The sequence below is a fragment of the Elgaria multicarinata genome, chromosome 13, assembly GCF_023053635.1.
Source record: "Elgaria multicarinata webbii isolate HBS135686 ecotype San Diego chromosome 13, rElgMul1.1.pri, whole genome shotgun sequence".
In the NCBI taxonomy this organism is placed as follows: Eukaryota; Metazoa; Chordata; class Lepidosauria; order Squamata; family Anguidae; genus Elgaria; species Elgaria multicarinata.
In genome coordinates, this window is record NC_086183.1 from 1,448,502 (window position 1) to 1,475,727 (window position 27,226).

Sequence of the window (27,226 nt, forward strand, 5' to 3'; positions counted from 1 at the left end):
TACAATTATTGGGGAAAGCAACCAGCGCTCTGGGGTCAAAGGACGTAGATGTAGGTAACTGGCACGGGTTCTTCTTCGTGGTCTCTATGCATCGCACATATGGGCTTTGCGCCTGCGCAGAGACCAGACCGGAACCTTCTCTAGCTGAGTGGAACGTTTTTGGCGGGAACCCCTCCCCCACGCTACCGCGCATGTCCATGGGGTTCCCGCCCTTACCTCAGTTCTTCGTCGTCCGCCGTTGTGCCTAGACCGAATAACTTTACCTCTAGCGTTTTCTCTGTTAATCTGTTTAAAATACTTTCTAGCTTACCTTTTCTTCAGCTTTCTTCTTTTTCGTCCTTTTTCTCTCTTTATCTATATAAAAAAAAAAAAAAAAAAGTTTTTTGTAGTTAGATTTCTCCTCAGCGACTTCGGTCGTGTGAGGCCTTTATGGCAATCAAAGCACCATTTAGAAAGTGCGTCAAGTGTGGAGCTAAGCTCCCTCCGTCTGACGGCCATTCTTTGTGCATTATCTGTTTGGGAGAGGGACATGTGGTAGAGACCTGCCACCATTGTATGTCTTTTACCAAACAAACCAGAAAACACCGAGCAGACCGACTCCGCTCCATACTTTGGGAGAAGGCTCTCAAGGCCACAGAGGCCCCTTCGATGGAAAGAACGGCGGTTCATAAGTCTGTTGCCCGTAAAACGGCAGTTACAAAGACTGTTATGGAGAAACCGTCAGACCATAGCACTGAAGTGCAGACCAGAGCAAATAGGGCTGAGATACCCCTCACGCCTGGTTGGTCTTTATCGAGTTCTATGGCTAAGAAAATCTCTAAAACAGCCAGAACTCTGATATCTTCTTCTGAGCCGGAGAAGAAAAAGAAGAAGAAGAAAAAGAGGGACGTGGAGAAATCCACCGTACCGTCACCTCGACATCGGGAATCGGCCAAGAGCCATTCCACACCTCCTGCCGTACCGACCACTTCGATACCGAGGTCACCTTCGGTACCGAGATCTATGTCAGTACCGACGGCCACGGTACCGACATGTCCTCCAAGTTTGTCCGAGGGTGAAATTCGGGATTCAGTGTCGGTAACGTCCGCTCGGCAACCTATGAGGCCGCAAGAACTTGTACAGCCCTCCCCAAGACGGACCTCAAGAACAGATTGGGACAGAGCATCGCAGTACTCTGATTCCCAGCCTAGATACATCACTTATGACTGGGAAAGATACCGTCCTCAACAATATTTTCAAGGGGATCAAGGTTACTACCAGCAGGAAGGTTATTATGCACAACCTCCTCCAACAACAAGAGTCTGCCAGTTGCCTCTGCCTTCTCCATCCGCTCAGTTAATGTCGACGGTATCGACGCCTCGACACCGTGCACAGCAAGCAATACCATCTGCTGCATCCGCTACTGTGCTACCGCAAGACGAACAACATGGTCTGCAAGTGGTGACGTTATCATCACCAGAGGATAACTATCCTTCCGATTCTGAATCTGAACATTCAGTTGCTCCAGCTGCCCCTTCACCTGACGATGCAATCGACGATACAGACCCGTCCTCTCCTTCGGACGATATGGTACGTTTTTCGGACCATATGCTTAGGATGTCCAGAGCATTGGGACTCCACATACAGGAGACAGATGAATCGGTAGACGACCCAATCTATGATGTCTTTCAGTCGACAACGAACCAACGTTTGGCCATTCCTGTTCCTCAAGCCTTGAAACAAACGGCTCAACTGTCTTGGAAAACCCCTGCAGTGACACAGGCAACATCAAAGAGATTGGAAACACTCTATAAAGTTAAGGAAGAGGATGCACAATTTTTGATTCAGCATCCTAAGCCTAATTCCATTGTAGTGGAATCGGCACAGGGACAGTCACAAAAGACTCATTCTGCACCTGTCGACAGAGAGGGGAGAAAATTGGACCAAACTGGCAGGAGAGTTTACTCGTCCTCATCCTTGGGCATCAGAGCATCGGCGTACGAGGCAACTATGGCGAGATATCAGATTTTCCTTTGGGAAAAGATGGGTTCTCTATGCGAACATCTTCCAGAGGATAAGAAGGAGCTCGCAAGAGTATTTCAGAATGAAGCGACAGCCATAGCAAGGCAGCAATTGTCTACCGCTCGACACCAGGTGGATTGCCACTCAAAGTCGATGATGGGGGCCATTTCTTTGAGGAGGCACGCTTGGCTCAGATCAGCCAATCTTACTCAAGAAACGAAATGGAGGATAGAGAGCATGCCATTCGATGGCGAAGGTCTATTTAATACAAAGACCGACGAGACGCTGGACTCTATCTACAAGGCGAGAACAACAGCCAAAAAGATGGGGTTTACTGCTCCTCCTCCACAGACTCAATACCGACAGAAAAGATGGATAAGACCTCCTCCACAACAACAATACCAACAACGGCCTCAATACCAGCAACCAAGGCAGCAGCAGCAACAACTTCAAAGGAAACGGCCTTATCAGAGCCGTTTCCAACAGGAAAAACGTCAGCCCGACTTCTCTAAGAAGCAGCGGGTTTGACTCCTCGGCTTCAGATCCACCCCCTTTTGCGAACCGCCTAGCACCCCATTACCATCAATGGGAGTTAATAACAACAGACTCCTGGGTGCTCACTATCATCAACTCGGGCTATGCCATCGAGCTCGATGCCCTCCCTCCTTTTTCCGGCGTGAAAGTAACGACTCCATCCCCTCCTCTGCTGCTCGAGGTACAGACCTTACTATCGAAGGGAGCCATCTCTCCCGTACCTGCAGAGGAACTCAATCAGGGATTTTTCTCTCGTTACTTCACGGTCCCGAAGAAAGATGGAGGTCTTCGACCGATCATGGACTTAAGACAACTGAACAAGTTCATCACCCCGAGGAAGTTCCGTATGACAACGGTTACTTCAATTCTGCAGCTTCTACAGAAAGGAGTTTGGTTTGCAGTGGTGGATCTGAAGGATGCGTACTTCCACATTTCCATCAGGAAGTCGCATCAAGCTTACCTTCGGTTTTCGATCGGAGCGTCCCAGTACCAGTTCACCGTTCTTCCGTTCGGATTGGCCACGGCGCCGAGGGTCTTCACGAAGGTTATGGCGGTGGTATGCGCCCACCTAAGGCAGAAAGGCATTTACGTGTATCCGTACCTGGACGATTGGCTTCTCGTAGCGGACAGCAGCGAGGCGCTCCAGTCGGATATACTAACCACCCTCAACCTGTTGGACTCGTTGGGGCTGTGGGTCAACCACGAAAAGTCCATTTTGACTCCACAGCAGAGATTGGACTTCATAGGGGTAACCCTATCCTCTCGAGACGGGAGAGCATACTTACCTTCAACCAGGGCAAACACCTTGCAGCAGTTAGCCATCGATACCGAGAGCCGCCGGAAAGTTTCGGCATGGACAGTTCAAAGATTGTTGGGTCTGATGGCAGCTACTACGGCAGTCATCAGATTTGCAAGACTCAGAATGAGGGTATTGCAAACCTGGTTTTTGAGAACTTTCGATCTCAGGCACAATGCTCGACGGACTTACCTTTCGATACCGAAGCAGGTGAGGGCATCCCTGACATGGTGGTTCTCGATGTCGACTCTTCTCGAAGGCGTTCCATTCCAACAAGACGCGCCTTCGGTAACGATCACGATGGATGCATCCTTAGAAGGATGGGGAGCCCATTGCAGCTCCTTAACCTCTCAGGGTCGTTGGTCTCGATCACAGAGGGAGCATCACATCAACCATCTCGAACTCCTGGCAGTAGAAAATGCAGTAAAAGCATTTGCACAGATGATCGAGGGCAAGAATGTCTTGATCGCGACAGACAATACTACTGTAGTGGCATACATCAACAGGCAGGGTGGAACAAGATCACACCCTCTGAACCGTTCTGCACTCAGGATATGGAACTGGTGCATAAAGAGAAGGACTTACCTGACTGCGATCCATGTAGCCGGCAAGGAAAACGTCATTGCGGACTCTCTCAGCAGGTCCTTCCATGTCGACCACGAGTGGGAGCTCGATGTCGAAGTGCGGGAAAGCCTTTTTCGGTACTGGGGCCGTCCTGTTGTCGATGTCTTCGCTACCGAAGACAACGCAATTTGTGCCAAGTATTGCAGCAGGGCAGGAAGAGGAGAGCAATCTTTAGGAGACGCTTTCACCAGGACTTGGAGAGGAAATCTCCTGTACATGTTTCCTCCCTTCCCACTATTGACAAGGGTGATAGCCAAGATCCAGATGGACAACTCCAATTGCATCCTCATCACTCCGTGGTGGCCTCGTCAGACGTGGTTCGCTCACGCTCTTCGGCTATCGAGAGGGGATTACATCAGGCTCCCGTCGACACCGAAGCTACTGTCTCGACACCAGGGCAGGGTTCGACACGCAGATCTGTCGACCCTCAAGATGACTGCATGGAGGATAACAACCACTCCTCCTCTGGAACTAGAACTTTGACTGTGGATCACATTATATTGGCAGCACTAAAGCCTTCCACTAGGAAAACTTATGCAGCAAAGTGGCAAAGATTTCGGAACTTTGCTTCAGTACAAGATCAAACACCAGAATCTTGCCACTTACCCTTCATCCTCAATTATTTATTGACACTTTTCCAGCAGGGACTTAAGCTCGCATCCATCAGGGTTCACCTTGCTGCGATTACATCTTTTCACCGGGGTGTGGATGGTTTTACACCTTTTACCCATCCAACAACCAAGAAATTTTTGAGAGGGCTGAAGAACACGATACCGACTGTGAAGAGTATCGTGCCGCCATGGAGCCTGTCAGTTGTGCTGCAAGCTCTGACACGCAAACCCTTCGAGCCCATGGCTTCGACAGACCTTAGGCTTCTAACTTTAAAGACAATCTTTTTAGTAGCCATCACATCGGCAAGACGTGCAAGTGAGCTTAGAGCTCTTAGGATAGATGTTCCATACACTATCTTTCATAAGGATAAGGTTGTGCTACGCACAGACCCAGCTTTCCTACCTAAGGTAGTGTCAACTTTTCATCTGTCCCAGCATATTACTTTGCCTGCTTTCTTTCCTAATCCAACTTCACCTCTTGAGTCTTCCTTGCATACTCTCGATGTAAGAAGGGCTCTTGCTTTTTATAAAGACAGGACAGAGACATTTAGAAAAACAAAGCAACTGTTTATTTGTTATGGTGAGCCTTCTAAGGGACTCCCTGTCTCCTGCCAACGACTGTCACGCTGGATAGTGGAGACAATAGAATTGGCCTACTCTATTGCTAAATTAGAGTTAGTGAAACCTGTAACAGCTCATTCCACCAGAGCTGTTTCAACGTCGGTGGCTTTCACCAGAGGTGTTCCACTGACTGAAGTCTGTAGAGCCGCAACGTGGTCCACTCCATCCACGTTTGTCAAGCACTACAGTTTGGACACCCGTGCGAGGCAGGACTGCTCATTTGGGAGGACTGTGCTTTCAGAGATCTTCAGATGATGCACCAACCCACCTCCAAAGGTATGTCAGCTTGCTATTCGCCCATATGTGTGATGCATAGAGACCACGAAGAAGAAATGCAGGTTGCTTACCTGTAACTGTAGTTCTTCGAGTGGTCATCTATGCATTCACACAACCCACCCACCATCCCCACTTGGTGGTGTGAGACTTATAAATGACACTGTTTTATTGTGGAATGTACTTTATTTTATTTACTCTCGTGTTTATGGGGGCACAACGTCGGACTCCTGTAAACTGAGGTAAGGGCGGGAACCCCATGGACATGCGCGGTAGCGTGGGGGAGGGGTTCCCGCCAAAAACGTTCCACTCAGCTAGAGAAGGTTCCGGTCTGGTCTCTGCGCAGGCGCAAAGCCCATATGTGCGATGCATAGATGACCACTCGAAGAACTACAGTTACAGGTAAGCAACCTGCATTTGTACTTCTTGCCGTAGTAGGTTCCAGAGGAGTAGCCCTCCGAAGATCCCCGATGAAGTTGGAATGCTGTAATGTTTTTAAACTTTTTTAAAAACAAGGTGTTAAGTTTTTATTGTTTTGAACTGGGCCATTGGATTCTTATCGAAAACGGACGGTGAAGTCAAAACGAATAATTGCCTCCAAACTGGAACCTTCTCTCCAACCTTCTCTCCGACCTAAGGAGCCGTTTGGATTTTGTTACCTGTTATTTACTACCCGAGGAGTTTAGCAGGGTCTCAACCTGTTGGACTGTTTGTTGTTTTACCTCTGCCAAGCCAAGCTGCCTGACACCATTTATCTTAACTACGACAGGACGCCGAGTAGAGGGGGTGAATTGACAAGACTCTAGGCTGTTTTATGCCAACGCCTTTTGAACCCTCATGCAGTTTACTCCTCGGAGATTAAGTTACAAAGTTATCCATCTGGAAGCTGAGAAAATTCCTTCCTGAATTTGCATCGCTGGTTTCGCACGGGTCAGTTTTGACTCCACACTTGTAAGTTAATAGTAGCCCTTGGGATAGGACAGGCTTGGCGGAATTTCTGAATTTCACTCCTGCTGGACCTTTCCTCAAGAAAAAACTCAACCATTAAAGGAAGAGGGAAGTGAGCCAATCTAAGAACTATTATTGCTTCAGGATGCTTCATACCCGTCTAGGACTCACTTCAGTTATAATTGTCAGTTTGCGAGTATGGAAATAAGGTTAATGTACACTTAGAAATGCATTTTTAATTTTTAACTTCATTTTATATGACATATTCCTAAGATTAGAATTCGAGTTTTAGCTGTGTTAAGACTGTGCTAAGGCTATTATTATTATTGATTACTGATATTATTGATTCTGTTTATTTTGGGGTGTTGTTTTTTTTTTATCGGCCACGCCCCAAACTTTGAATTGTTATTGTGGTCGTGGTTCAAGACTTTCTAGTCCTATAAATTGTCCCTATTCAGCTCCAATTCAGAAGGTTTCTAGTGTTGTTTTCCCTTCTCCCCTACTTCCTTCTAATACTGAAAGTTGATAACTGATAAATCAGTATTAAAATACCATCATATAACATGGTTAACACCCGAGCCCAGCTTCAGAAAGCCTCATGTAAGGAACCTCTGCCCAACCTAGTCCAGAAATCAATATTGGATTATTATGACTTTAAGTCAGGAGAAACAGAGTCAGCTGAGAATGAGTACAGGATAGATCCAGATACCGCAGTCTCATTTTTAAACGAAGAAGACGGTACACCAAATGGTGCCTTCAGAGAATCAATGGTAGGGGACATTACCTCTCAGGAGGAAGTCTCAACCGTATATTCCTCTAATGAGTTTTTAATAAATGAGACAAATGATCCCGTACTCATAGAGAGAGGAATAGAGGGTCTTTCACCCTCAGAAATACAAGCTCCCTTATATAAAGAGGCATTAAACACGCTCAGAAAGAGTTTAGGCAAAGCTGACTCAGTAAACCCAAAGAGTGACTCCACCACCTTGTGTGGGTTATTAAGAGATCAATGTTTTTTATCTAAACAAACAGCAGAGAAAATATTCCTCAGAATGGATGTGCTGCAACAGGAAGTCTCTGGCCTGAAAGCCATTATTGGAACTTTGGTTGGATTAGTAGAGCTTGGTATTCTGGCTGCAGCACCCCAGACGGGTCAGACGTCCCAGGGAAGGCAGATGGAAGACAGCCTGGAGGACTACCAGGGCAGAGGCAAGCAAAAGGATGACAGGCTCTCCACCGACTTAGTGACTAAAGAACTAAATAATATATTTCAAGATTGGAAAACCAATGCAGAAACACTTTCCCACCCCAATCAAATGGAGCATGAGGCCAGCTCTGATAGCTCTTTCTCCATTCTCAATTTAACTCCATCAGATCTAAGACTGCTGCTAATTGATGAGTTTCCCGGTGAGGATTTAGACATTTCCCAAGTGAACAACAGTACCATGTTGCTAGATTTGACTCAATTAGGCCCAGATCATACATCATTAGACTTGGATATTTCACAGGAGCCTCTCTCCTTCTCAGCCGAGAAGGTAGGGCAACCAGCTATACCTCAAATCTTAGAGAATAGGGGGACAAATTCTCCCCTGGAAAATGGCTCTCGGGAGAGATCTCTAGATGATCTGCAGGTAGTCATACACAATTGGCCACTCAGGAGCTCAGGGCGGATAACAAGATTAGAACAAGAACTCATAGCAGAAATTCAGTCTATTCTGGGGACATCACTGGACATAGGAAGTAATGTACGTTGTAAACGTTTGTCACAATATGGGGATAGTGGCAGTTTGGAATTAACTTTTTCGGACTCTGATATCCGGAGTAAATTTTGGTCCTTACTGCACAGGTTCACTGACAAGGAGCTATTGTTTGAACTAAAACAACCTCGATACGATTCAGGTGGGCTAGAAATGAATTTCACACCATCTCTACAAGAGAGAGGAAGAGAAATCCACCCAAGAGCTGGAAATGAGGGGGTCAGGAGCTGGGAGAACCACAGATATAAGATCCCTTCCTTTATCACCTACCCAAATAATATACAAATATACGACTACAGAAATGGAAGGAAGATCACACATTCCAACTCAAACACAAGCCATGGGAGATATCTGAAGAGACCTGAGGATCAAAATCATCAGCTCATATCAAAATCTTCCCACAGAGTCTGGGCTGATCCCCATAGGCCGAAACCTCCAGGAAATCCCAGATCTTGGGATAGTTACAAAAGAACAAACTTTCAAGAGCCAGAGACTTATAAATCGGTCCGAAGACATCAATTCTGACTAGGCACAAATCAAAAAGGGCTGAATATACTATCTTGGAATTTAGCTGGCTGGGGAAATAAATTGGTGGACAAAGAATTCGTTAGAATGCTCCAACAATATGACATAGTCTGCCTGCAAGAAACTTGGTGCCGCGAACATAACCCCCCTCATCTCCAGGGCTATATATCCTTTAACCAACCAGCCATAAAGACAAGCAAAAATGGCCGAGGGAGCGGGGGCTTAGTAACCTTGATTTCGACAGAATTGGCAGGAGAATCTCAGATGGTGGACTTTGGAGTACAAAATAATCATCTTTTACCCTTACAAATTAAAACCAAAGATGGAAATATCCTCCTCTGTATAAATATTTACTTCCCCTCTACAAACTGCCTACTGGTAGTCGACAAAACATGGAAGGATTTAACATTCCTCCTGGAACAGATATCCCAGAAGGTTCCGAGTGCACTTATCTTCATCTGTGGGGATTTTAATGCACGAATAGGAGCAGTCTCAGAGGGGCTCCTGCAACCACTCGGTATAGAGTTGGAAGATATTTTTCTAACAGCTCACAGTTCCATCGATAGTAAATATAACAAGCAGGGAGTAAAGTTCCTAGAATTCCTATATCATCACAACTTCTACACTCTCCATGGGAGCCCTTTGGACAAATCAAGAGGCCACTTCACTTACCTGTGCAGAGGAGGAGGCAGTGCCATTGACCATGTAATGGTCTCTCCAGCATTGTTCCCTTCAGTAAGCTCTTTCGAAGTGCTGGACCGTCCTGAAAGTGACCACCTCCCAATACTAGTATCATTATCCCCACTAATTGAACGAGCAGCATTGACCGAAACCGTAACTCTAACTGGAGAATTGCTGGGAGAGAGAAGACTAAAATGGTCCATAAAACTGAGTAGTGATATCCAAGAAAAATTACACAGTCAGCAAATGATAAACCTACGCCAAGTATTCTGGGATAAATCTGCAAACCATTTAGATGCCTTCCAACAAATTACTACAGAACTGAGGGCTTTTCTGGTAGCACCGGCAAATAAAAGCCAACCGACAGCCTACACTGGCTGGTTTGACGCCCAATGTAAAGCGGCTAAGAAAAACCTGTCTAGGGAAATAAGGGAATTCCGCAACAAACCACCTGAAGAAGCCTTAGGAAGCCTTATAAAATGTAGGTCAGATTACAAAAAACTGCTTAAAAACAAGAAAGAACAATACACTAAAACTCAATGGCAGAAACTAGAACAGGCAATTTCAGAGCGGAATGAAGGCAAATTTTGGGACCTAGTTTCTCGGGGCTCAAATGAGATAAGGTCAACACTGGACGTATCTATCTCTGCACCAACTTGGGTCAATTATTTTTCTAATATATTTGATGCCCAACCCTGGCAACTGGGTGAGCCAGGGGCACATCAAGAACTATCTAACCCACCTGAACGGCAATCGGTCACTAGCAGGGAAATAAAGACTCTTGTCTCACGTTTGCAACTTAAAAAGGCTCCTGGGGAAGATCTCTCACCTCCGGAGCTTTATAAAGAACACTCAGAATGGTGGATACCAATCCTTGCTGCTCTGTTTACCAGGATTAATAACACTGGACAAATGCCCCCTGGATGGAAAGTGAGTATCATCTCCCCAATTTATAAGAAAGGAGACAGGAATGATCCAAAAAACTATCGGCCGATCAGTTTGCTGGACGTCTCCTCAAAGTTATATGCAAGACACTTACTTCAAAAATTACTTGATTGGCTAGAAATGAACCAATTTATACATGAAGAACAAGCTGGTTTCAGAAGCGGATATAGCACCATCGATCAGTGTTTTACTCTGAATTACATCATCAGGAAATATACCAAGAATATCAAGAGTCATCTATATGTAGCCTTTATTGATTTTTCAGCCGCCTTTGATTCAATAAATAGAAGTAGATTATGGGCAAAACTACAAAACACCAATATTGACCATAGACTATTGATGCTGATAAAAGAGCTATATAGTAACACTGAAATGAGGGTTAGAGTTGGCCTAAATGGCTTTCTAACAGAATCCTTTAAAACAACCCGGGGAGTTAAACAAGGATGTCTCCTGGCCCCTTCCCTCTTTAACATCTATGTTAATGACCTAGTGTCACAGTTAGCCCAAGTAAACTCCCCTTCCCCAGTAATCATGAACAGGAAGATCTTTACTCTAATGTACGCAGACGACATAGTACTAATCTCTCTCTCGCGTTTGGGCCTGAAAAAGCTTTTAGGTACTCTCAGCTCTTATTGCAAATCTGAAAACCTGGCAATAAACTATACTAAGACAAAGATAATGGTCTTCGGCAGCCGCAGACCTACACACAAATGGACTTTGGACCAACAGGTCATTGACCAGGTCCGCTCATTTAGATATCTGGGTATTCTCTTTAGTGAGTCCCTCTCATGGAAAGGGCATAGGGAGGCAGCGAAATTGAAAGCACAAAAAACTATAGGGGCTCTAATGAAGTTTTATTATAATAAAGGGGGACAGTTGATCGAACCTGCCCTAAAAATCTTTAACACCAGAGTAATAACGCAGCTGCTTTATGGGTCTGAAATCTGGGGGTCTGACAACACCACAACCGAAGCCTTGGAGATTGTGCAGAACAACTTCCTTCGAAAACTTTTCTCTCTTCCATCTGGTACCCCTGCAGCTTTTTTGCGCACAGAAGCTGGTAGTCCTTCAGTTAGGGCAAGAATTGAGAGTGCGCAGCTAAAATATTTTAAACGAATCGCCATCTTGCAAAATGAGCGTCTTCCTACCAAGTGTTTTCTAGAAATGGATAACAATTGTCATTGGACAGTAATATTCCAAAAGCTCTTGTATAGTTATCATCTTACTGAATTGAAGTTTGCTCTAAGCATGGATAAGAAGCAACTAAGGGATTGGTGTTTTTGGGTAGATTCCAGGAGGGACCTGCAACTTATTAAAAATTCTAAATTCTCTCGGTGGTTCCCTCTTCTAAAAACAGAACACTATAGAGCATGTTATCTGTCCAAATTGAGGACACTGCCCCTGAGAAATGCGTTCATTGAATTGAGGTTTCAAGTGATGCCAACTGCAGTGCTGGATGGACGCTACCACAAGGTACCATTTGAATCGAGATTATGTATCTGTGGTCAACAACAAGTGGAAGACATAACACACTATATGTTAACTTGCCCTTTGTATAGGGACCTAAGAGAGAGACTCCTGAAACCGCTGCTGACATATGGAGGCAGGAATGCCCAAGCAGAAACAGTTCTCTTCCTCCTTAGCGATACCAACAGTTATGTCACTCATAAAGTGTCCCTGTTTGCACTGGCAGCGAAAAAGATTAGGAAGAGAGAACTAGATAAAATTGCTATAAACTGCCACGGAGACTCAAAGTGCTGAGCGAAATGAGAGCTTTAGTCACAGTAAATTTAAGCTTGTCTATATGGTTCTCTTGGCTATTTTAAACTGTTGTGTACTTTTATAGTTGTATGCTTTTCTATGGATGTATTTGTCATGGCCTTTGGCTAGCACAATAAACTGATGATGATGATGATGATGTTTTGAACTTTACCCCAGTACAATTATTTCTTTGCCCTCCATCTTCATTTTACTCCAGTAGTGCTTCTGGAGGATCTGATCCCTTGTTGTTGTTTTTACAAAGTAAACAATAATATCCCTTGGAACCCCTCTTGTTTGTGCATATGAGGAGTTTATTCTGTAAACCCGGTCTACTTCCACTTCCATATTATCTGCCTCAATATCCATAAATGTTGACAAGCTTTTAATCACTTCGTTTCTAAGATCACTTTCAGGGTTAGGGATAGATTCTGGGACAGGACTTAAGTGTAAACAATATTTTTTGTCCTTTAATTCCCTAAGGGCCAGAAGATCTTGTTCTCTTTCCAATTCTGCGCTCATAACTTCTGCTTTGTTCTCCAATAAATCCACTCTGTTTGCAACTTCCTGGATCTCCCCCGTCACTTGTTTCAAAGCATTATCCATCTTCTTGATTTCTTGCATCAATTCCTCTTTTGTTCCTCTGATCTCTTCCTTGGTTTCTTTAAGTTGCTCCTCCATACACTGTTCCATCTTGGCTCCTATCTCACCCATCTTCTTACTCAAGAGATCAATGATTTTCTGTGATTGATCAGGCAGAGCCATCTTTCCTGTACCTTTCTTATGTTCTATTGGGTTTTTTTTGTCTCCTAAATCAGTAGAAAGTTTTCTGGTCCCAGTGCCTTTCTTAGTATATCTCACAGGTGTCTCCAGAGATCCAGTTCTGCTCCTAGTTACTCTGCCTGCCTCAGTCATCAGATATTTGCTGGGAGACTGCCTGTTGCCATAGCGATTATCGGTTGTTTACATTCCAAACATTCCATCCGGCTCAAAGCCCAGCAGAAAGGCAAAAGGAGCATATAAGAGGAAAAAAGAAGACATACAGACGCTCCAGTTTGCAACAGGGGAAGATTTTACAAATGGAGAGAAGGAAAGTGAATGGAAGCAGCTGCGTTGTTTAAAAAATTCTCTTCTCTCTGCTTATACTTAACAGACAATACTTTTAATCAGCCTTTATCTCTGTCTGAGATCCCCTGCTTGGTTTTCAGAGACTCTTTAAAATTTACAAACGCAGCTTCAGCACAGAACGCTGAAAATTATAGTGTTAGAAACTGCAGACCTGCAATCTGAAAGACTTCGCACTACAGTAGCTCCTTGGCAGCTCGTTCTCTCTTTCCAGCTGAGAAGGACTCAGTCTGAAATGTTGAGCACCTTTGGATACAAATTTTTTTTTTTACGTATACGAATTCTCTTAGCACCAGAGCTTGTCTCTTTTGCTCCCACATATATTTACTTCTCCAAATGACTTCTAAAAACTATGTGCAGTTTCTTACAATTTCGGTGCACCGAGGACAAGCAAGACCTAGGTTGCAAACTGAGTAAGATACATTTCTGCCTCTAGGGGCAGCACTGCCATTGAAGCAGAGATTGAAACTGATAGTGATAGCTATAGCTCAGGAAATCAGTCTGATTAAATTTCATGTATATTTCATTGAATCTTGGTGAACCCTTTTTTCTCAATTTTTTATAGGAATGGGTGCTTTATGTCTGCTTGACACTGTGGAGGACTAGCACAGACATAAATAAATTTGTTTGTTACTAATGTTAATGGTTTCTTCCGTTGTTGTTTTTAATTTGTTTTTTTGCCTGCTCATAAACTAGCACAACCAATGAGGTTCCTTACAGTTCAGGTGTTCCTAACAGTTCAGGGGCTTGTAGCTCCATTTCTTACCAAAAAAAGTACAAAATTTAAAAAGTAATTTTATTTTATTTATTATTGCGGTTATATACCACCTTTTTTCCTCCAAGGAACCCAATGTGGCGTACATAATCCTCCTCTCCATTTTATCCTCACAACAACAACCCTGTGAGGTGGGTTGGGCTGAGAGTCTGTGACTGGCCCAAAGTCACCCAGCGGGTTTCCATGGCCGAATGAGGACTAGAACCTGGATCTCCCGACTCCCAGTCCAACACTTTAGCTGCTACGCCACACCGGCTCTTCAATTTGTAATAATTATTCAAATACCCTGTGCTTTTGATATACCAAATGTGATCATTTTATGCCAAACCAACTTGTACATAATTACATTTTTTGTTCCTAAAGTGATTTTCAATCTGTAAAAAGTGTTAATATTTCATTTTCCCCAATTTCTTTGAAATATTTCTGTTTTATTCCATGGCTTCAAAATTTCCAGAAATTACATCTCTAGTTCTGATAAGCCAGTACTTCAATTACAGCCTCTGAGGAAGAGATAGCTATAGCTCTTTCCGAAATGCATTGGCCATAATAATTCCCCACCCACCCATCAACATCTGAAGACCATCTTCACTCCGGTTTTTGACTTATTAGTGCCTTTCCCCTTCTGCTGTTTCCTCCAAAGTAGCCAATAGTCTGTTGGCATCCTGAGGAACGATGTTCTGTGTATCTGTGTTTGCATGCTGGCATTACTCTGATCTACTCTATGCATTCGCAAATGTTAACACTTCCACATTCTGGCTAGAGATGTAAAATTTCCAGAAATTTTGAAAGCCATAGAAAAAAACACACACACCCCACCCTGGAAAAAAATGGAAATTTTTGGAAAAATTGAAATAATGCAATATTAGTCATTTTGTTACTTTAGGAACATAAAATGTAATTAAGTCCAAGTTGGTTTAACATAAAATTATTACATTTGGTATATTAAAAGTACAGTGTATTCAAACAATTATTACAAATTGAATTTACTTTTTTTAAAAAACAAATGGAGCTATAAGCTCCTGAACTGTTGGGAACACCTGAACTGTAAGGAATGTCTTTGGTTTTGTCAGTTTATGAGGAGCAGGCAAAAAATAATTTAAAAACAACAACAACAGAGGAAAACATCAACATTAGTAACAAAGAAAATTATTTCTCCGCTCGGCCTCCACAGACGTAAAGCACCCATTCCCATAAAAGGAGCTGAGAAAGAGACCAAGGTTTAATGAATATGCATGAAATTTAATCAGTCTCATTTTCTGAGCTATAGCTATCACTATTGTTTAGCCTTGAGAAGCGAAGATTGAAGGGAGATATGATAGCACTCTTCAATGCCTCTCGTGCTCTCCTGCACTAGAGGCATTCAAGAGGCAGCTGGACTACCATCTGTCAGGGATGCCTTAGGGTGGATTCCTGCATTGAGCAGGGGTTGGACTCGATGGCCTTAAAGGCCCCTTCCAACTCTTCTATTCAGAAATGCCTCTTGCATTTGAGAGTTGTCTCAATTTGCAACCTAGGACTTGCTTGTCCTTGGTGGACACAAATTGTGATAATCTGATATTGTACATAGTTTTTAGAAATCATTTGGAGAAGTAAACATTTGAACACTTTGTCTTAAACATTTTATTCCTCATGCTAAAATAAAACATCCTGTGATTTATTTATTTATTTATTTATTTATTTGTTACATTTATATACCGCCCCATAGCCGAAGCTCTCTGGGCGGTTTACAAAAGTTAAAAACCGTAAACATTAAAAGTATACAAAATTTAAAACATAAGAACAACAGTATAAAAACAACAGTATCCATTTAAAAACAACAATTCTGGGGGTCCTTAAAAAACAAACTTAGCGTTGTTAAATGCTGTTAAATGCCTGGGAGAAAAGTCTTGACCTGGCGCCTGAAAGATAACAGCGTTGGCGCCAGGCGAGCCTCATCAGGGAGATCATTCCATAATTGGGGAGCCACCACCGAAAAGGCCCTCTCCCTTGTTGCCATCCTCCAAGCTTCCCTCGGAGTAGGCACTCGGAGGAGGACCTTAGATGTTGAGCGCAGTGTACGGGTAGGTTCATGTCGGGAGAGGCGTTCCATCAGGTATTGAGGTCCCAAGCCATGTAGGGCTTTATAGGTTAAGACCAGCACCTTGAATTGGGCTCGGAAATGTATAGGCAGCCAATGCAAGCGGGCCAGAATTGGTGTTATATGTTCGAACCTCCTTGTTCCAGTTATCAATCTGGCTGCTGTATTTTGCACAAACTGCAGCTTCCGAACCGTCTTCAAAGGCTGCCCCATGTAGAGGGCATTGCAGTAATCGGAGGTTACCAGAATATGGACAACTTAATTTAATGGACAACTTAATTTCTCATTTTTTTCAATTTTTCAGAAAAAAACACAAAAAAGGCTTTGGAAAAAACCAGGAGGGAAACCTTTCCTCCCAAATGTTTCCATTTTTTATTTTTGTTTGGCACTTCACATCTCTAATTCTAGAAGATATACCAGCTTCTTTCTAGTGTGGCAGGGACAACCTTCCCATGAAGGGAGCTGTGCTGTTCTAGGGAGCATTGTTGTTGTTGTTTATTTGTTCAGTCGTTTCCGACTCTTCGTGACTTCATGGACCAGCCCACGCCAGAGCTTTCTGTCGGCTGTCGCCACCCCCAGCTTCCCCAAGGTCAAGTCTGTCCCCTCCAGAATATCATCCATCCATCTTGCCCTTGGTCGGCCCCTCTTCCTTTTGCCTTCCACTTTCCCTAGCATCAGCCTCTTCTCCAGGGTCTCCTGTCTTCTCATTATGTGGCCAAAGTACTTCAGTTTTGCCTTTAATACCATTCCCTCAAGTGAGCAGTCTGGCTTTATTTCCCGGAGTATGGACTGGTTTAATCTTCTTGCGGTCCAAGGCACTCTCAGAATTTTCCTCCAACACCACAGTTCAAAAGCACCTATCTTCCTTCGCTCAGCCTTCCTTATGGTCCAGCTCTCGCAGCCATAGGTTACTACGGGGAATACCATTGCTTTAACTATGCGGACCTTTGTTGTCAGTGTGGTGTCTCTGCCCTTAACTATTTTATCAAGATTTGTCATTGCTCTCCTCCCAAGAAGTAAACGTCTTCTGATTTCCTGGCTGCAATCAGCGTCTGCAGTAATCTTTGCGCCCAGAAATACAAAGTCTGTCACTGCCTCCACGTTTTCTCCCTCTATTTGCCAGTTATCAATCAAGCTAGTTGCCATAATCTTGGTTTTTTTGAGGTTTAACTGCAACCCGGCTTTTGCACTTTCTTCTTTCACCTTTGTCATAAGGCTCCTCAGCTCCTCCTCGCTTTCAGCCATCAAAGTGGTGTCATCTGCATATCTGAGGTTGTTAATGTTTCTTCCTGCAATTTTAACTCCAGCCTTGGATTCGTCAAGCCCAGAACGTCACATGATGTGTTCTGCATACAAGTTAAATAGATAAGGTGAGAGTATACAACCCTGCCGTACTCCTTTCCCAACCTTAAACCAGTCCGTTGTTCCTTGGTCTGTTCTTACCGTTGCTACTTGTTCGTTATACAGATTCCTCAGGAGGCAGACAAGATGACTTGGTATCCCCATACCACCAAGAACTTGCCAGAGTTTGTTATGATCCACACAGTCAAAGGCTTTAGAATAGTCGATAAAACAGAAATAGATGTTTTTCTGGAACTCCCTGGCTTTCTCCATCATCCAGCGGATATTGGCAATTTGGTCTCTAGTTCCTCTGCCTTTTCTAAACCCAGCTTGTACATCTGGCAATTCTCGCTCCATGAATTGCTGGAGTCTACCTTGCAGGATCTTGAGCATTACCTTGCTGGCATGTGAGATAAGTGCCACTGTACGATAGTTGGAACATTCTTTAGTGTTTCCCTTTTTTGTTATGGGGATATAAATTGATTTTTTCCAGTCTGATGGCCATTCTTGTGTTTTCCAGATTTGCTGGCATATGGCATGCATCACCTTGACAGCATCATCTTGCAATATTTTAAACAGTTCAGCTGGGATACCGTCGTTTCCTGCTGCCTTGTTATTAGCAATGCTTCTTAAGGCCCATTCGACCTCACTCTTCAGGATGTCTGGCTCTAACTCACTGACCACACCGTCTGAGCTATCTCTGATATTATTATCCTTCCTATACAGATCTTCTGTATATTCTTGCCACCTTTTCTTGATCTCTTCTGTTTCTGTTAGGTCCTTTCCATCTTTGTTTTTGATCATACCCACTTTTGCCTGGAATTTACCTCCGATGTTTCTAATTTTCTGGAAGAGGTCTCTTGTCCTTCCTATTCTATTGTCTTCTTCCACTTCCGCACATTGCTTGTTTAAAAATAATTCCTTATCTCTTCTGGCTAACCTCTGGAATTTTGCATTTAATTGGGCATATCTCCCCCTATCACTGTTGCCTTTTGCTTTCCTTCTTTCTTGGGCTACTTCCAGTGTCTCAGCAGACAGCCATCTTGCCTTCTTGGTTTTCTTTTTCTTTGGCACGTTTTTTGTTGCCACCTCTTGGACAATGTTGCGAACTTCTGTCCATAGTTCTTCCGGGACCCTTTCTACTAAATCTAGTCCCTTAAATCTGTTCTTCACTTCCACTGCATATTCATTAGGAATATTAGTGAGCTCATATCTAACTGATCTGTGGGTCTTCCCTATTCTCTTTAGTTTGATTCTAAATTGTGCAATAAGAAGTTCGTGATCTGAACTACAGTCAGCTCCAGGTCTTGTTTTTACCGTCTGTATAGATGTCTGCCACCTTTGGCTGCAAAGGATGTAGTCAATCTGATTTCGGTGTCGGCCATCTGGTGAAGTCCATGTATAGAGCTGTCTATTTGGTTGTTGGAAGAGAGTGTTTGTTATGCACAGTGAATTGTCCTGGCAGAATTCTATCAGCCTATGTCCCGCTTCATTTTGTTCTCCTAGACCATGCTTACCTGTAATTCTGGATGTCATTTGACTGCCCACCTTAGCGTTCCAGTCTCCTGTAACGAAAATAACATCACTTTTGGGTGTATTATCCAGTAGGTGCTGCAGATCCTCATAGAACTGATCTACTTCTGCTTCTTCAGCATCTGTGGTTGGGGCGTATATTTGGATCACTGTGATGTTAAATGGCTTACCCTGAATTCGAATTGAGATCATTCTATCGTTTTTTGGATTGTATCCAAGCACTGCTTTAGCCACTTTATTATTAATTATGAAGGCTACTCCGTTTCTTCTGTGATCCTTTTGTCCACAGTAGTAGATCTGGTGCTGATCTGATGTGAAGTGGCTCATTCCGGTCCATTTCAGTTCGCTGACACCCAATATATCTATATTTAATCTTGACATCTCGCCAATAACCACATCCAATTTGCCCTGGCTCATAGATCTTACATTCCAGGTTCCTATGGTGTGTTGACCTTTAGAACATCGGATTCGTTGTTCACCACCAGCACCGTCGGCTACTTGTGTTTTGGATAGTGCTTGTCACTTCAGAATTTTGCTTTAGGCAGCAATGGTGGTGGCTGCTGACTGACAGCTTGTGTATTTCTGTTGGCAGCACATCGACAAGGTCTTTAAACACAAGGACCTGCAGCAGCAGCTGGTGGATGCCAAACTCCAGCAGGCCCAAGAGATGCTGAAGGAGGCTGAGGAGAGGCACCAGCGAGAGAAGGACTTTGTGAGTCTTGGTTAAACGGAGCCCAAATCTGGCTGCTACAGCTATGATCATGACACCAATATGCCAGATGTGCAGAAACATTGCTCAGTTTCTGAAGAGACTTGATACTTTTCAATATGGATTTGGAAATCATTAGGAGGGAGGAGGGGGAAGAGCTTGCACATTTCTAGGTGGGGAAGGTTCATGAGGCACCATTTTATGTATTTATTACATTTCTGTTCCTCCTTTTCTCCAAGGAGCCTAAGGCAGCGTATGTGATCCTCCTCTCCATGTTATCCTCACAGCGACCCTCTGCTGTAGGTCAGGCTGAGAGTCAATATCTGTCCCAAAGTCACATAATGAGTTTCATGGCAAAATGGAGGACTTCACGGGTTTCCTCAGTCCCAGTCCAACACTAGCCCTAGCCACTGCACTACACTAGCTCTCAGGCAAGAGGTGGTCTTTGGATCCATGTGCATTAAACTCTCATGCCACAGCCATTCTCTGCAGCAGCTCTTAGGGTCTGTAAAAATTGTGATGCTTAAGGTGATAATAAACAATTTGGTGGCCAACAATTCCAGAGATTGTTATCCTTGCAATAATCTGACATTGTCTATGTCACATAGGTGGGGAATTGAGTCCAGGCTAGGGAGGCCTTTCTTGTCCTTCTAAAGCAGGGCTGGGAAACCTATGGCCTTCCAGGGTATGTTTCACCTCCCATCATCCCTGACTATTGGTCATGTTGGCTGGGGCTGATGGGAGTTTGAGATCAACAACATCTTGGAGGGCTGCATGTTCCCCACCCCTGTTCTAGAGACTGTTGCTGTTTTCTGCAGCCAAAGTTGGTTCAGGCTTTGTTTGCCTCTTTAATTATCCTTTGAATATGATGGACTAGAGGAAGATTCCACTCTACCCAGTACTATCCTATGCCCTCCCAGCCCCTGAGAGTATGTTGAACTAATTTCTCTTTCCTTCCCCCCGTTCCTTCCCATGCACAGCTGCTGAAAGAAGCTGTGGAGTCACAGAGGATGTGTGAGTTGATGAAGCAACAGGAGGCGCATCTCAAGCAACAGGTGTGGTGGCATGTGGTGCTCTTCTCGTCCCTCCTGTGGTACACTTTTTCTAGCTAAAAGAATAAAATCCACTTCCCTAGAAAAGGAGGTAGGCTTTTTTGCAGCTTGCTAGCAGGATCTCTTGACAGAGGTGCATGGCTTAAGGAAGCACTTGTCATCTGAAAACATGATTTGGGATTGTGGGCAAGCTTACCTTTCAAATCAATGTTTTTATTGTATTTATTTATTACATTTTTAATTCATCCAATAACTAATGCTCTCTGGGCAGATTACAAACAATATCAAGTAAGATTAAGGAAAACTCATTAAAATGGTGCACCGGTGATGTGTTTCTCTGGTGAGAATGAGTTACATCAACAAATATATATCCCCAAAATGCTGGAGGGGATGTAAAAACACTGGTATGTATTATTATTATTATTATTATTTATTTATATAGCACCATCAATGTACATGGTGCTGTACAGAGTAAAACAGTAAATAGCAAGACTCTGCCGCATAGGCTTACAATCTAATAAAATCATAGTAAAACAATAAGGAGGGGAAGAGAATGCCAACAGGTACAGGGAAGGGTAAGCAGGCACAGGGTAGGGAAAAACTAACAGTAGAAAGTAACAGTAGAAGTCTGCACAACATCAAGTTTTAAAAGCTTTAGGAAAAAGAAAAGTTTTTAGTTGAGCTTTAAAAGCTGTGGTTGAACTTGTAGTTCTCAAATGTTCTGGAAGAGCGTTCCAGGCGTAAGGGGCAGCAGACGAAAATGGACGAAGCCGAGCAAGGGAAGTAGAGGCCCTTGGGCAGGCGAGAAACATGGCATCAGAGGAGCGAAGAGCACGAGCGGGGCAATAGTGTGAGATGAGAGAGGAGAGATAGGAAGGAGCTAGACCGTGAAAAGCTTTGAAGGTTAACAGGAGAAGTTTATATTGGATTCTGAAGTGAATTGGAAGCCAATGAAGAGATTTCAGAAGCGGAGTAACATGGTCGGAGCGGCGTGCTAAGTATGTACTTATGTACTTTCATATGTGGTGGATTTGCCCCACAGTTAATCAGTTCTAGGAAAAAAAACATTTTAAAAGGCAGAAGAAATCACAAACCAGAAAATCAAATTCTCTCCAGTGTTAGGTTTATTATATTCATATGGGTAGCAGCATGATTATAACATAATCCGGGGAAAAAGAAATAAACCCACTTTAAATATGAGAAAGTTTGGTTTATTAATTTAATGGAGAAATTAACATTCAAGGTTAGTCAAGAAAGGTCTGGAAAATATTAAGAGTTTTTATTACAATTTTGAAACTTTTATATATTTCCCAAATATTAAGGATAATGGGTGACTTTGCACTTCATGCTAAGCCACCCTGAAGAATAGCTACCATGGGTTGTTTGATTGCTCGATAACCCATGTTACTCTTGACAGTCAATGGGGTGCACTGTGGCTTGCTGTGGGTTGTTTTCCCCCTTAGTCTTCCCGCCCACTCCCAAACGTATTTCCCAAGTACCTAATTTCTTCATTCTCTACGTCAGCAGCCTGGGATTGCTAGTTCACAAGAAAACCCAACACCACATCAGATCGCAAAATGCATGTAGTTTTCAGAGCCCCATTGAATATAGGAAGGCATTTGCAAACTTCTTTTCTTTTCTTTTTTTTATTCGGGGTCTTATTATTTATTTATTATTTATTTATTTATTTATTGCATTTTTCTACCACCCAATAGCCGAAGCTCTCTGGGCAGTCTTGTGCAAGTGCAGAGGAGCACCAGACCACCTGCCTGCTATTTAGCCCAGCATACTTCTATCCCCTTCTTGACAATGTCCTTGTCAGTTTCATCCTTCACTTTGGCTCTTGCCATGCTAGCAATCACCTTTAAAAAAAGTGCCTCTTCATGTACTACTGAAGGAATTTCACCCACCTGAAAAGCAAATTCTCCTGTAGCTGCCAGCTGCTTTTAGCTCCCCCCTCCCCACTTTCGTGCTTGTAGCTTCCCTCCGCTGGTCTCCATCGTTAGCTGTCAAGAGATGCATATGGGTTACAGAACAGGGATTGTCAAAGATACACAAATTTCAAGGCAGACACGTGAGGCGGATTGGTAAATATATGCAAATTTCAAGGCAGAGCAGTTAAACAGAGGGGGAATTATGCAAATTTCATAACAGTGGACTTTCAGATGTACACACTTGCACAAGACTGAAAAAAAGGTTGCAAATGCATTTGGGACACTCTCTGGTGTCCTTTACAGTTTTTAGGAGCATGGGACAGGGCACTGAAAAGGGAGAAGAGAGGATGAGATCACGAGGAGCAGCAGTAGTTTTCACTGCTCTTGCTGGGTGGGTCTCTTGCTGTTCCTGACATCCCACAATGAAGTTGTCCTGCTGAGTTTTAACCTCACAATAAGCCACCTTGAACAACCCAACAACAAGCTGTGCCTTGTTCATGGGAAACAACTCAATGAAAAAACCACTCTGGTTTGAGTGTTACAACAAGGTACCCTGCAGCAACCCATGCTGACCACCCACCATCGCTTGTCGGGTTGTGCGAACCAGGTCGTTATAGACCTTGCATACTTGCATGGAAAGATGTCTTGGGATTAATGGAAGAGCATATTTTCCTCTTGTACAAACATTGAATCCCTTAATTAAATGTAAAATGGCATTGATTATTTCAATGCAATTTTGGTGACTGTTTATTGTTATTGGGTTATATGTTTTTAATGAGCTGTCACAATTTTATAAGAAATTAAATTTCATTTTTTTTAAAGAAACATGTAATTTGGGGTGGATCGTTGTAAATTGTTTCAGATTATTAGTTTACCTTTCTAGCCAGGTACTGGGCAGCCTCACATAGGAATGGTGGGGCTAGTGTGAGAGGTTACAGACGTTCAGTAAATGTTAACTGAAGTGCAAGAAGATACAACCTCCCCTTTCTTCCACCCAACCTTGACTAGTATTGTGCTAAAGAAACCTTTCAACACTATTTCCTCCCTTTTCTCCTTTTTTCAGCTCGCTCTCTATACAGAGAAGTTTGAAGAGTTTCAGAATACACTTTCCAAAAGCAGTGAGGTGTTCACCACCTTTAAGCAAGAAATGGAGAAGGTATAGTGTGCTCATACTGCCTTTTGCCACGGCAGGAGCTGCGGCTCACATGCTGGAGGGTGGGAGGCTCTTATTCCTCTCGGTCAGTGCTGCAGCTTTAGGGTGCTGGGAAACCATCTCCTACATCAAGAACGGGGAGTTTCCAGGCCGTGGGCCAGGTATGATCATGGGAGTTCCCCATCCAGCCCACAAGCTCCTGCTGGTATAGGATGGTAGTTAGAAGCATTCAAACTTCATGAACCCTGCATCGAATTGAGCTTTGCTTTCCAGTCAAGAAAACTGTTGCACTGGAGCTTACACCTGTGTAGATGTGTAGAACTGAGCCATGTTTCGTATGCTTGATGGGAAAATGGTCAGAAAAAGGAGAAATGGGTTCTCAGGATGCAAAGCTTTGTGACAATAAATTATTTGCATCCTGAGAACCCGTTTCTCCTTTTTCTGATCTGATTTGGATGCTCTCCTTTTGTTTTTGATGGGAAAATGACCAAATCGGTAAGAGTTACATCTGGTCCTGGCCACTTTACAACATTTTATTTATTTATTACATTTTTATACTGCCCTATAGCCAAAGCTCTCTGGGCAGTTCACAACATGATTCTTCCCTCTCTCTTTTTTAACTGCTACAGATTGAAGTTGGATCTTCTGCAAAGGCATTTCTCCCCACTATCCAGCAAAACCCCCAATTTTTAAAGAGGTATAATTCCCAAGTGCATGCACACTCCCCAGCATAACAGAACAAATGACTTGAATCCACAACTCACAGGACCAAGACCAAATACAAACTTCTGCTTAATCCAACTCAGCAGTGTTTGGTTTGGTGAGTGACCACATTGTGCAGCCCTGGTCTTAATAAACATCTTGTACCTCCATATCTTGACTAGCTTAGTCTAAGGAGCACAGTGTCACACATCTTTAAAAGTGCCTCAGTAAATGACTGGCTTACACTTTTTTCTTATTATTGCTTGCAATTTTATAGATGACGAAGAAGATTAAGAAGCTGGAGAAAGAAACCACCATGTACAGGTCCCGCTGGGAAAGCAGCAACAAGGCCCTTCTGGAAATGGCAGAAGAGGTAACGTGCCCCCTCCTCTTCTCCAGGGAAATCAGGCTTTCAGGGAGGGGCCGCTTTGCCAGACAGTGGCCAGAAGCGCCACCCTTTCACGTCAGAGTCTTGCGCAAATGCGACAAGTTTTCTGATGAGGAAGTAAAAATGTTTTTCTTTTCTTAAATGAAACAGTCTCAGTGTTCTAAATAGCATCTAGTTTCTAGGACACTGTGGAAGATTGCACTTATAATTTTCTGTTATTTTTCAAATTACCTTTCCCCCCGAACTCAGCTTTTGAAAGAGAATAGACACTAATATGTATGTATTTTATGGCATTTGCATTTATGTTGTACCCGGCCTTGATCCGGAAGGAGAGGCGGGTAACAAATAAATATATTATTATTAATAATAATTTTTTAAAATTGGCTGATTTAGAACATTTGTGTTTTTTAAGGAAAGCTTAAAGATGCTGTTGAAGTCTCAAACTTGAGCTGTTTTTTAAAAGATCTTGGTTTTGTTTTTTTCAGTGGTGCTGGATTGCAAAGGATTTCTTAGTCTTGAGAAGCACTATCCTCCTTCTTTCCACCCAGTAGTTTTCCTTGACAAACACTGGCATTTTAGCAAAATCCCAAACCCTAATCATCATCTTTTTTATTCATTTATTCATATCCTGCCTTTTTTCCTCCAAGGAACCCAAGGCGGTGTACATAATCCTCCTCCTCTCCTCTTATCCTCACAACAACCCTGTGAGGTAGGTTGGGCTGAGAGTCTGTGACTGGCCCAAAGTCACTCAGTGGGTTTCCATGGCTGAGTGGGGACTAGAACCCGGATCTTCCGACTCCCAGTCCAACACCTTAGCCATAGTTCTTGCTCGTCCTTCTTTGCACCAAACTAGGATTCCCTTATGAAGGCTTTAGGTTTTTGTTGTTGCTGTTAGCTTAGATCTCAGTCCTTGCTTCACAGTTAGTCACTGGCCAGTTGATAGGAAAACACCCCAGAAATACTTTTCCTTTTCCTAGCTTGTTGGGTCTAAAAGCTCCAGACCAATGTGGATGCCAGAAAATGTAGAGGCAGGGAGAGTAGAAAGAAATAGACTCTGCTGCCAGTGTATGTTCCTGCAGCTTTCTCTCTCTTTCCTAGAGCACATGCTGTGCTACTATAGGGATTTTAGGCCAGGCAAATGTGAGGTCAGTTGTACAGGGAAGGGCATGGCTGATAGCAATTTGTTTGCAGGCCTATAAGCTGCTAATTGCCAACAACGGATGTGCCATTTTTCTGCTAATAAATGAACAATTTCCATTACGTTAAGAAGTGCCTTCTTGAATTCCTTCAATTAACTTCCTTTTGGTTTACTTTTCCTGATCTATCTTGAAAAGCAGAAAGAAGCTAGCCCTGAAATTATTTTTATTATTACTCAATTGCAGAAAACCCTCCGGGACAAAGAACTAGAAGGGCTTCAGGTGAAAATCCAACGCCTTGAGAAGCTGTGCCGGGCCCTGCAGACTGAGCGCAATGACCTGAATAAAAAGGTGCAGGACCTGTGCTCCCTTGCATCTCCAGCTGCTGGCACGGACGTCCAGCAGTCTCCAAAGGACAAATCCCAAGGCAGCTCGGAGGAGCCAGCATCACAGGGCACTAAGATGGGAGAGTGCCTTACTCTGGCACAAGCCGTGTGCGTCACAAGGCCTGCTGAGAGGCTTGGGGAACCGAGCATAGGAGTGCCACCGCAGGACAAAACTGAGGAAGCTGCTAACTCTGCTGAGTAAAGGTAGAGGAAGGGAGGGTGGCTAGCAGACTTCTCCAGAGACTGATCCATTCCCCTTTCTGAGCCCAGGCTCAGTCCTCCTGGGTTTTAAGGTTTTCCAGTTAAAGCTTTTGACATACTGAAGGCTTTTTCTTTCTTCTTTTTCTTTTTAAAAAAATCTTAACTCTGTATATTATATGACATGATGTTGTACAGAGCAACACCCACCTTTTTATAGATATATCTACAAACTACATTGATCCACTTCTCCACGTGTTGCGTGAACATCTGCGTGTGTGTGGCAGTTTCACCAAAAGACCTTCTGAAGGGTGGGGCCTGGGGGGAAACATGCCGCCCCAACTCTCCCCCACCTCCATTCCACATTAGTAGCATCCATCTGGCTGCTACAGCTAGTTGTGGGTGCTATGCTATGAATACAAACTTTAAACAAAATGTTGACATCAGAGGGGCTTTGAGGAATTGTTGCTTCTCTCTTTCCTAAAGTTTTTGGTTTTTTAAGGACAACCACACCCAGTGGTTTAAAACCAGTACAGGAGAAACAGGAGACTCAGGAGTTTGTTGTGTTGTAGGTTATTTTTAGCATGTAGTGGGTTTTTCCTTTCCAGAAAGGGGACAATAAGGTGGATGTGTTTTTGTTTCA

The 27,226-nt window shown here is 43.5% G+C and overlaps 1 protein-coding gene across 1 annotated transcript in view; it reads left to right on the top strand.

The window, feature by feature from the left end:
* Positions 1-26,962, top strand: part of TXLNA (taxilin alpha) — a 44,037-nt gene extending 17,075 nt beyond the window's left edge. The window contains exons 7-11 of the mRNA XM_063139796.1: positions 19,518-19,637; positions 20,615-20,689; positions 23,684-23,776; positions 24,753-24,848; positions 26,246-26,962. Coding sequence (XP_062995866.1) covers positions 19,518-19,637; positions 20,615-20,689; positions 23,684-23,776; positions 24,753-24,848; positions 26,246-26,587 — 726 coding nt within the window. The 3' untranslated portion in view covers positions 26,588-26,962. The remainder of the gene's footprint in view (positions 1-19,517; positions 19,638-20,614; positions 20,690-23,683; positions 23,777-24,752; positions 24,849-26,245) is intronic.
* The last annotated feature ends 264 nt before the right edge of the window (positions 26,963-27,226 follow it).